General features: G+C 35.3%; 1 protein-coding gene across 2 annotated transcripts in view; it reads left to right on the plus strand.

Moving 5' to 3' along the window:
• The first annotated feature begins 3,305 nt into the window (after positions 1–3,305).
• LOC145269784 (exosome complex component 10-like) overlaps positions 3,306–12,390 on the plus strand; it is an 85,621-nt gene continuing 76,536 nt past the window's right edge. For both annotated transcript variants that reach the window (XM_080125506.1, XM_080125510.1), the window contains exon 1: positions 3,306–3,456. In XM_080125506.1, the coding sequence (XP_079981632.1) occupies positions 3,358–3,456 (99 nt within the window). In that variant the 5' untranslated portion in view covers positions 3,306–3,357. The remainder of the gene's footprint in view (positions 3,457–12,390) is intronic.

A 12,390-nucleotide genomic window follows, 5' to 3' on the forward strand; every position in this document is an offset into this window, starting at 1 on the left:
AAAATATCGTCCGAGCAGATAAATAAATACATACTTATTTTAAATGATAAATTTTTATTTAATAAATATAATATTTGTGTAGATATCAAAATCTAACAAAACAAGACAATAGCAAAAAGACGTTACTTCTATTATTGATTTTTAGTGCTTTTGGCCATTCGTCAAATTTACACACAATTTAATTTACACACAAAATGATGACGTCATACAAATGATTATGCAGAAAGAAATGGAGATGCTAAGTGATTAGAAATTAATTATGTGCTGGCAATTTATTACTGAAATATAATTTTTACAAGAAATGAAAATGATAAGAAAGTAATAATTAATTACGAACACTTAATAATATGAAATTAGTTAAGAAAAGTAGAAATTATCCAGCAATTCTAAGCTTAACTCATTCTTTTAAGGGAGATAACTCTATTTTACTAAAGTAGTTGAAAAATTTTTTTTTTCCAACAATTACTCAAATGCTTTGTTTAAGAAAAATTACAATATTGTCGTATTTTTCATTTTTTGGTTTGAGGAATAAGAACTTGTCCTTACTGAGAGAGACACCAAACAGAACGGACCTCCTTTTCTTCGCTTTCTCCACCTGATGTTATTTCTCGGTATTGACGATTCCACGGGGAATAACTACCGCGATAGCACCAGATAGCCGGAGTCCAACTTTTGACAAGGAACATATCACATTCTCCTTAATAAACCTTTTCCGTGTTACCTTTTATGAAGTTGTTGCGTTTGTCATTTCAGAAGCTTGTATGGAATTATTTATTTTATTAGGTTGTGCCCTAAAAGCATTCTAAACCTTAAACGTTGATATGAAACAAAATGAAACAAGAAGGGTAAATTTTTTTTTTATTACATTTTCACCCCAAACAGGGCACATTGCCACTTTGATGTAGGGGGCTACTATCAGGAACCTAAGTTGAAAGGGTACTATGTAGGGAGTTTAGCAGCAAGATGTCTGTTCATATTACACTTGAACTTCTGCATGTAAGTACAGTTGGGGAAGCAGGAAACCGGAAGAGAATTCCAAAGTCCTGCAGTTCTGGGGAAGAAGCTATTAGAGTAAAAGGCTTTCTTACATCTAGGGATCTCAACTATATAGGGGGGGAGGCATCGCTGCTTGTCGGGTTTGTCGGGAGTAGTTTCGTCGAGGGGGTACAAGGGCTTGTAGTTCGTCAGAGCATCCACCATTAAAATACTTGTAAAACAGGCAGAGGATGCAACATTTCATCGGTGAGACAGGGGCTGAAGTTTAGATGACAGTTCGGGACCTATTAGGTTGGCGACTCTCTTTTGGACCCTGTCCAGGAGCGAGAGACTAGTAGCGGATGCACGGCCCAAATGTGACAGCAGTACTCCATACATGGGCGAATGGTCACTTTGTAGAGGTACAGGATACTTTCAGGCGTAAGTAACTTTCTAGCACAATAGAGAGAGCCTACTTTCTTTGCAGCAGCCTTAGCAATAATCTCGATGCATCTATTCCAACTCATGTTTCCTGTGAACGTTAAGCCAGGAGCTTGAATGAAGTGCTCTCAGGTAAAGTATCTCTAGCCATAGCTATTGGTGATTGGTAAGGTTTCATGTGATTATTAAAAGAAACGAGCTTTGTCTTGACAGCGTTGAATGTTACCATCCATAATTCTCTCTAGTATTTCCATGTGGAGAATTTAGATGAGTGACGAACACGAAATGATGTTGGTTGTTTAACGTCAAACTTGACGGAGTCTGTGATTACAGCATGCTGCCTTGACTGTGACTGATTGGTTTTGGCACGAAGTGCCCTTTTTATAGGTTTCAAAACGGCTCCCAGTGGAGGCTGTTGGGGGAAATATTTTTGAAATACACTTTCTCCATAATCCGATTGGATGAAAAAAACAAAACATCTTTGTCACGGGAGCTGCTTTCAGTTACGTCTGTGAAACAGGACAGAATTTTAGTTTTATGCACGGAAATTGCGTGGGTGTAGACAACAGCTGTACGCACAACTGAAACGTTCCTTGTACAGCCACTTTTAATATTTGTGGCGAGTCGCTACACAATGTTTTTTTTTATTTTCAAAACATTTTTTTTAAATAGTTTAATTATTTAATAAAATGTAAATATATTACAAATTCTCCTTTTTTATTCAACTGCGGCAAAGAAATGTTTGTTAGGGGAATCAAGCCAAAATTTCCAATGACAACAAGTGAAGCATGCATGGTCCCCCGTGAGTGCATAGTGAACAAGGCATAAAAAATGAATAAGACCACTATTTGCCCCCCACCCCACCCCATTTAGCCGCAAAATCCCCAGGGGACGTCAAATCCTGGTGAAAATGAACAAACAGTGCAGTTTTAGGCCTTAACATATGTAAATTTGAGTTCTGCACCATGCAAAAAAAGAAATGATTAAGTTCACCATTTGCCCTCCCCCATCCTCCCATTTAGCTCCAAAAGTCCCCAAGGGCGTAACACATTTAAATTTGAGTTCAGCACCATGCAAAACTGCTAAATAGACATACACAGAAAATTTTGGACAAATATGGTAAAATAGTCCCAAAAATGGACTGTTTTTATTAGCCCTAAAAGAGCCCTTGGGACACATCCAAGAGTTATCGCGAAGTAAGTATAGACAAATAAAATTATACAGAAATCAGTTAGTTAACACTTTTCAGAAAGTTTTATAAAAATCCAAGGTATGAATTTTTGGGTTTGTATTACTGTACACATAGATTCGAAAAAGTTGTCGAAAAACAAATATATAACAAATAAATGAATTTTTATTTTTGAATAAAAACACGAAAAATATATCCAGTTAGGTAGAAAAGTAACTTATCTTGCCTTTGATAACATTTATTTGTTATATATTTGTTTTTTGACAACTTTTTCGAATCTATGTGTACAGTAATACAAACTCGATTTTTTTTTTTTTTTAATGTGTCAATTTGGGCTATTTTAACCCAAAGGCACCACTGGGTGGTGGGAGCAACCGGAGTTTTCCCGGAAAATCCGTTCTGTTACTTTTTTTTTTTTTTTTTTTTTTTTACTCATATCATGTTTAATATTTGCGCAAAATGTCAAAAAATTCCAAGGCGTAGTTATTGGGAAAATTGCAGACAGACGAACAGAAGAACACGGACAAGGATGAATTTACAGGTCGGGGGACCAAAAAATTATTATTTAATAATCAAGCAAATTGTTGAAAGCGGATTATTCACAATTATTATAACAGTGGACATTTTCTATTTTACCGAAATACATTCTCCTCAAACTTATCTCACGAATAATTTCAGGTTTTAATCTGGAATTACCTCCCTTTAATGAATTCTCTCTTCTCTGAAGACAGCTAATTTCGCCAATCTTCAAAATGGAGGAAGACACAAACAATTCTCAAAACCCAACTGATGAAAATATGGAAAGTGAGGAGATCATGCCCGGTGTAACTGACATCAGCGCGTATACACAGGTACCTTAGGATATTGTTAACGAATTATCATTTCCTTGTTTGTTTTGGATTCAATTATTTAACGTCTTTTATAACGTTCAATATGCTTACGTACTCCACGTGTCTAAACGAAAACCCTTAATACAGTTTTTCCTGTTTAAATTATAATTATTTAAAAAAAAAATTATTTTGTGTGATGGTGATGGACTTAGTTATTGTTCTTCAATATAAAATAAAACATGAACAAACGTGATTTAATGAAACAGTGTTGATGTTCTGTTCTTACTGTTGAAATCAACGTAACTTTTTCTGGTACTTGAGCGTGAGCGCTTATGTTACCGTGCTGCTGAAATAATGTTATTTTTAAAGCCATTCTTAACATGGGGAAGAGAGGGTTTTTTGTAACTATTCTGTACTTCCACCTAACAATTTGATAAAAAAAAGATATTGTAAAACTTGGATTTCAGTTGAAAATACAGTATTATTTTAGTTTAAGGCCAGTCTCACGTTCGTAAATAACAAAATATTTTTTTGTAGATTTCGGTGTGCTAAAAACGAATCTATAAACCATTTCCGTCGCAAAATAATAGTTTCCATGATATAAAGAAATTACGTTTTCGAAAAGTGGGTGATCACTTTTCCATGTAAATTTCACTTAAAATGAGCACCCACTTTCTGGCCACCTGAGAGAAGGGGCATTTTTTGTGTTTATTGGCTAAAAAGGTTTTTTTGTTTGATTTCTTTTGCATGGTATTAACCCCTGAACTTGGGACTCTTTTCCATTTCACAACCTACCTTTGTTTACTGGCTAAAAAGGTTTTTTTTGTTTGATTTCTTTTGGATGGTATTAACCCCTGAACTTGGGACTCTTTTCCATTTCACAACCTAGCCTTTGTTTACGCTACACGTGAGCATAAACGAAGGCTGTTAAGTATGCACTCGCGTACCAAACTGCCTTGTCACAGTGTAGTATTGACGAAAAATTAAAATTACACTTTAAACAACTTTAAAAAGAGAAATTACGAGTTTTGTATACTTTATTCGCAGTTTTGTGTTAAGGGTGTCAAAAATTCCCCAAATTTCTGACATGCCTACCTCAACATTTCAAGAAATTTGGTAATTTCGCCACCATTTATTTATTTTTCAAGTTATTCTCATGAAACTTGGCACTCTTATGTAAAATTGTGTGCGCTTTCTGATTATGCAGTCAAATTTGATGCATCTCTTTACCATAAGCCATGAATTATAAATTCAGATATACAAATTTAATTTTTTTAAAAACTGGAGCATGGTATCATACAGTGAGTGTCTATTCATGAACAAAACTAAGTATTATAGTGGTATTTAAATATAGCTTTATTGAGAGCAGGCATTTTCCTGCCTCCTCATCAAAGGAGAGCTTAATCTTGGGTGTAGCCATTGAATGCCTAAAGAGCATTTATGGCCGGTATTTATTACTCCCCTCAAAGAAAAAAAAATTTGAATAGATATGAATTAATCTCAGAAATAAATCAAAGAAAATTTTTCATATAGATTTTGGATTTCTGTAAAAGATGGAAATTCCCATAGTCGACCAGAACTTATGCATTTTTCAATTTTGTAAATCCTCTCTATCTGGCCCAAAATATACCCCTATTTTCTGAGATGCAACCATACATCGTACTCTACATGAATCCTTGATGTAGCTTTCACAGTACAAGATACCAGGAATCCTGATAAGCAACAATTATATATTCACCAGTTGATGCTAATTTTTGTCATTTCTATTCTGTTGTTTTACTGAAAATTCAACTATGTAAACTGTAGAGGACTAGGATATATATATACATCCTAATCCCGTTACAGAAGAAAATAATGAAATGAATGGAATGAAGGAAACAATGACTCAATTGATGGATAAGATAAACGTGTCGTTTATTTAGTGTTGAAAGAATGAATGTTTTAGATATAACATGTGTTCATGTCCGCGCGGGTGTAAACATCGTTTGTTGCGGGACTAGTGGTGTAGAAAGAAAAGGAAATGTGTGTTCATCTCACGTTCGGGTCACTATCGTTTGTTCGCGCGTGGGAAGAGAAGTGAGCAATGTAGTGGAACGAGAAATGGACGTTCGGCACATAGAAAGAGAAAGAAAGAGTCATTCCAGTTCATGGAGAGAGAAAGCGTATAAAGTGTATGTACTGTTTGTTAGCTTTTTGTCCCACATAGTAGCAAGTGGTGTGAGGCACGCGCGTGCCTGCCGAAACGGCGGTGGCTAGTGCGCCGACCAACCACCTCGGAAGGCAGATTGGAAAAGCTGCTTATTGCTCTTGCTTTTATAGGTGTTTCCGCTGGTCTTTTGCGCATATGTGGATTTCCTTTGGAAGGGGAAGTGACGTTGTCCTTGTGTGCGTACATGTGCGCGTGTGTGAGTATACACGTGAATGTGAGTGTATGTACGTGTGTGAGACTAGAAAAGGCTCGCGCAAAACAAAGAAATAAAGCAGTAATTTTTTTACCTTGTTTCCACCTTAACATTTAAAATGATTACCTTTTTAGGCTTTAGGGTATGCTGAAAACAAATATCGCATTTAAATTTTCTGCAAATAAGTAGTTTTCCGGATATTAAGCAATGTTATTTCTTATGTTATCGCTGGTGGCCATCTTGGTACGCACGAGCATGCAAACCTGACCCTGAGAAACTATGCACAAACACACGTATCAAGATGATGACCAGCAATAACATAAGAAATGACATTGCTTAATATCCAGAAAGCTACTTATTTGCGGAAAATTTAGATGCAATATTCATTTTCAGCATACCCGAAAACCTTAAAAGATAGTCATTTTAAAGAAAAATGTTACGGTGGAAACAAGGTAAAAATTTACAAAATGCATCACACTCGACCCGCCTAATTATTATTATGATTTAGATATCTTCAGTTTAAAAAAAAACTGGTTTGTTTTACAAATTCGAAAAAATGGTCATGTCAATGAGTTAAAAATAAATTCAAGTTTCACGATATATTTTATTTAATTGTTAGGTGAAAGTACAGAATAGCTAACAAAACACCCTTCCTTACCCATGTTAAGAATGGGTTTCTAAATAATGTTATTATTTCAGCATGGTAGCATAAGTGCACAAGTACATTTATTAGTTATATATTTGTTTCTTTTTGTTTTTTTTACCACTAAAAAACAAACGTATGTACTTAATACATTTTGTTGTTTTTTTAACGCTTTTAGTACATTAAAAACAACAAAAAAGCATTGTTTGGAAATCAAATTTGAAAAACTTAATAATTTTTTTAAATCGACAAACCGAGAAAAAAAATGAAACTTTTTTCTGCTTTCGTTTTGAAAGCAGAAAAAACAGTTTTCTATTTTTAAGAGAATACAAACTCGTTAATACACTGACAGCGATGGTTAGCGCATCGCTGTCATCATTTCCCTTTAAGCGATTTGAATTTCTATAAAAGATAACATTTTAAAGTAATTTCCGCACAATTAATAATTATCAAATATTTACATATTATACATGAAAATAATTCTGACACTATTACCTATATGAAAATGGATTATATATGTTGATTTATCTTATCAATTTTGAAATATTCTTCGTCAACTTTGCTTGGTCATAACTTTGCTTCCTATGGTCGTAAAAATCAAAATCAAACACCGGTAGAGATGGACTTCTTTGTTTAAATAGTCTGTACAATTTCAGCCATATCCAATCAAATTTAAGCCCGCGCATATGTATCCAAACGTAACGTATGAAATGTAAACATTTAAAAAACTGTTTCCCTTTTTGCTGTCGTCATTTTTTATCATTTTTTTCAGCCGCATAAAAGAAAAATAAATTATCATTGGAATGCTTATCCTACTCTCTTTTCATCAATGTAATTCTTTTAAAAATTGACCAACAAATAAAAAATATATCACTTGTTTAAGCACATTAGGCATGTAATAAACAAATTGTTACAACCCCCCTCCCCATGTTAAGAATGGCGACGACCACTGAATTCATAAAGTAATACATCTATATATTTATATGATAACGTGTATTATTTTGTGTCATGCTTGCATCTATTTCTTACGAGCAACTGTTGTTCCATTTCTTGTAATAAATAATTTTATCAAGAATTCTTCATAGGTTTTGGTTTTAGTTTCGATTATAGGTGAAGGTTCTCTGGATATATATATATATATATACATATATTTTTTTTTCTTCATAAGCTTTTGTTTTGGTTTCAATTCAAGCTTATGCATCGAAGTCATATGAAAATCACAATTTTATAATATACTAGCATGGGTGCCCGGCATTGCCCGGATGTTTGGCGGTGTATGTTGATCAAAAAAAAAAAAAAATGGTAGTAGGAAGGCAGGCTTGACCCCGTACCACAAAGGAGGAAAAGAATGTGAAAAAAAGTGACGTCTTTACTGTTACGACCACCGCCAAACCGGAAGTGACATAGGTTTAAATTAAGGCTGGACAATTGAAAAGAGGGGATGACTTTCAAAAATATCGTTGAAAAAAGCAACCCCTCCCTGTAAAAAAGTGCCCAGTTGAGGGTGAAGAAATTAATGTTTTCAGCCAATTTTTTGGTATTTGTCGTCTGAAGGGGCGAGCTTCAAAAGGATACTGATCTTGTGAAAATATGTCTTATTATAAAAAAAAAAAATACAGACAATTACGTCATCTCCATCAAAATTTTAGGCAGACATGCAAACATACATACATAGATTTATATATTTGTGTAGAATCAAGAATGTGCTAACCTTCCCTCTCCACCATTATGGACCATTTAACTAATTTCAACATATTTATTCAGTAGCAATTAGTGGTATGCTAATTGCCATTGGACCAGCCTACAATTAGTCAGGGATGGTGGATTGTTCTATTTTGAGGCGCCTGATTGGCTAAACATGCCAGGAGGGGCAGGTGCCACTCTACAAATGCCAGCTGCTCTGGCATTCAGGGTTTTCTGTTCTAGACTTCTGCCAGGAACTACACTCTGTCAATTATCGCATCCATTCAGCACAACATCTTCGTTGGGTTAGCTAGCTCACTCTAGCAATATTCTACATGGCGCTACGAACAATGGAACCTGAGGATTGGGAAGACTTCTTTCTCAAAGCTGAGATTACAGCTGAATCTGCCAAAATCTATGCCACCACATTTGCCAGAGAAAGACTCACCACAGATCACCTACACATGATGGACAGATCCCTGTTAAAGGAATTAGGCATCACTACTATGGGTGAAGCAATGCGAATCCTCGAAAAAGCCAAGCCCCCCCCCCCTCACAGACTGCCTATGCTATGGCACCAACCGCCAAACTCCCTCAGCTCCATTCCAACAGTACACCCCCAACAGTTTAGGAAATTCCGAATCGATTTGGAGGTATTTACTAAAATTACTGACATGCCAAAACACCAGGCCAATATTCAATTGTACAATTGTGCAGATGAATCGGTCCAAAATGCAATCATAAACACCTACCCGAAATTTTTTACCACTGATCCAGACAGATTATTGAACACAATTGAGGCCCTGGTAACCCAGAAAGCGAACCCAATGGTACACCGTATCACATTTGCATCAATGTCCCAGACTGAGAGTGAATCAATCCAGCAGTACCTGGTTCGTCTCAGAGCAACAGCACTGGATTGTGACTTCTCTTGCCCCTGCTGCAGCTATGACCTATCCGACGTTTACATAAAAGACCAGCTAATAAGGGGAATAGCAAATGACACACTCCAGATGGACCTACTGGCTAAAGCCGGCTCACTGAAATCACTTGAGCAGAATATCTGCCATGCCGAGGCATTTTAGTCCGCACTACGTGACCAGACTACAATGAGCAACACATTGGACATATCTGCCTTCCGGATGTCTACATATCGAAAACAGAAGCGTCGTGTCCCCACTAAAAGGAGCCCAGACTCGCGTTAGCTCGCCCTCAAATTGCAATTACAACAACGACATGGGGTCAACACCCCATTGCAGCGGTTGTGGAAACAGTCAACATGGCACCCCGGGGATGAAACCTGGCATTCAGGGGTTTTACTGTTTTAGACTTCTGCCAGGAACTACACTGTCAATTATCGCATCCATTCAGCACAACATCTTCATTGGGTTAGCTGGCTCACCCTAGCAATATTTTACAATTTGTAGCTCAAATTTTTGACCCAAACTGATTAAAAAGCTTGCCCTATCTCTGAATACCCTTTATGTAAAATTTCAAATGTTTAGACCAGAAATTGTCTTTAGTAATTTGGGAGAGACCGCCGAGGTCAAATTTTTAAAAACTTTGACCCCTATTATGACCCCCTTAACATTTATTGTTTTGGGCTCAAGTTATTAAGTTAGATCCATGTCCAAGGAACTTATATCTAAAATTTCAATTGTTTATACCGAAAATTGGCGGAGGAGTTTGGTAGAGTTCTCATTGGTCAAATCGTTGAACTTTGACCCCTTAACAGCAAACTTTCTGTCTGAAAACCGATTACAAAAATTTTCCCAAATCTTACTACCATGTATATCAAATTTTGAGTCTGTAGACTGAAAGTTGACAGAGTTATTGTGTAGGGAAATGTACACAGACAGACACTTTCACTTTTATAGATATATAGATAAGAATTGACAGAAAATTGACTATAATAATGTATACGAAATCTGCATAAATTAAAATGTCATATTTAAGCATATTTTATGACCGGTCTATGCCGGACATCCCTACTAGCTTAGATAAATACTTTTGCAGTTTTAACAAGAAGCCATCTCTGACTCCATTAGCAAAGACCTAATCCATTTAACCACTGTTAACCGCGAGAAATACTGTTGAAATTTGAAACATTTATTTTTAAATGTTTGTAACGTCTGTCAGAGTGATCTAATCATTATATATATATATATATATATATATATATATATATATATATATAATAATGGCTAAATACAGACCAATCAACATAATGATTTAAAAAATAAAAAATGAAAAAGGTTAGCTAACCAGGTTTCGTTCCTCACTCAACAGAGCTAAATCGAGGAAAATACGATTACAAAAAAAAAGACGGGGTGGGGGGAATGAAAAATAAACAGGAGAAAAATTACATAGAGACTAAGTCCTAAAAGATTTTCTTTTTGTTTGCAAAGAGAAGGTCTCAAAGACTTCATAAAAATAGTCTCTGGAATTTTTAAATGAAAGGGCGAGTGCGACTTACTCAAGATCGTAAACATGTCAGCACTGAAATTCGTGGCACACGCATGGTTATTTATAAGGTAATCACAGATCGCAGAACCATACGTATTATTCAGAACATCCGAGGGTGAAAAATTTGCATAACGAATCTTTGATGGTACATGTTGTTTCAAACGGAAATCTAATCTTTGTGATGTTCGCCCAACAACACATGGATTCAATGCAAAATAACACCGTTGCACAGACAAAGAAATTTGCTTAGCAAATCGGTCGCTGATGTTACCTAGCCAAGGTAGACGTAGGTAAACAGGACATCTATTAACTATGATTTCTTTAGGTTTATAAAAATTGGAAACTTTCTTATTAATAGTTGTTTCAACAATATCTAAGGGATATCCATTGTTACAAAGGGTCTTAGTAATAAACTTAAGCTCGTCATCCAGATTAACTTAAGAACAAATCATCAAGGTCCTATGTGCTAAAGTCTTAATTAAATTGTATTTTTGGTTTGTAGGGCAAAAAGAGTCCCAACGCATATAGAGACCGGTAAAGGTTGGTTTACAATAAACAGAAGTAAGAAAATATGAAGATGTCTTGGACACAAGAACATCCAAAAACAGAAGAGTAGAATTTGTTTCCTTGTGTACTGTAAACTTAAGGGCTGGATGAACGTTATCGAGGGATACAAAAAAACATCCGCATTCGTCTTGTTGTCAAATAAGCAAAAAGTGTCATCAACATAACGAAAATAAATGTCTGGTTTGTGCAAACCAGACAATAGACTCTGTTCATGAAAACCCACAAAGATATTAGCCAACGCTGGGTGCAATGGGGAACCCATGGTCACACCATCTGTCTGTCTGTACATAATATCATTAAAACTGAATTCTACCGACATGGTAGTGAATTTTATCAATTGTACAAAAAATATTTTCTGGAATTCGGGGAGTTGGAAGTTTACTCCGATATAAGGCGTCAGCACAAATATTAATAGTCTCTAACAATGGGATGCAAGTAAAAAGACTAGAAATATCAAAAGAACACATAAATTTGTCTGAAGGAGTATAATTTTGCATTAAGTTAGCAAAGCTAAAAGAGTCTTTAATGGAAAATGAACTATAACATTCATAAACGGGTTCTAAAATACTTGTCAACCATTTTGCTAACTTATGTTGACAGGACCCGATCATAGATAATATGGGTCTCAACGGTACCCCCTTTTTATGAGTCTTAGGCTGTAAAATGTTTTTGACTTGTGATGGGGGTATGAGACGAATGGATTCGCCGATCATTTTTATAACCAACGGCTGTGCTAAACAACCAATGAAAACGTATGTAGAGAATCTGTTGTTGATTTTATAAAATTTTTGTATAATGGCTTGAATTAAAGTTTCAAATGCAAAAGCCAAATATTATTGTTCAATTGTGCTCTAAACAGAAACATTCATTTCGAATGCACCCCTGTCTTATCAAAGAACCAACTGTTGATTTATAAAATTATTTTTACATAATCACTTGAATTAAAATTAAACATACAAAAGTATAGTATTATGGTTCAGTTTTGCTCTAAAAAGAAACATTCATTTCGAACGTGCCTCTGTCTTATAAAAGAATCTACAGTTGGGTCTTTTTGTTTGTGTGTTGATAAAACTTCTCAAATGCACTTGTGATGTTAGGCTGTATAAGGGTGCTAACTTTAGTCAAAATTGGACTTTCCTTTTTTAATTGGATTGTTTTAATTATCGATTTTTACTATTTATTGGGTGTATTTTG

This window comes from Euprymna scolopes, chromosome 4, assembly GCF_053919585.1.
Source record: "Euprymna scolopes isolate OS-2025 chromosome 4, ASM5391958v1, whole genome shotgun sequence".
NCBI classification, from domain to species: Eukaryota; Metazoa; Mollusca; class Cephalopoda; order Sepiida; family Sepiolidae; genus Euprymna; species Euprymna scolopes.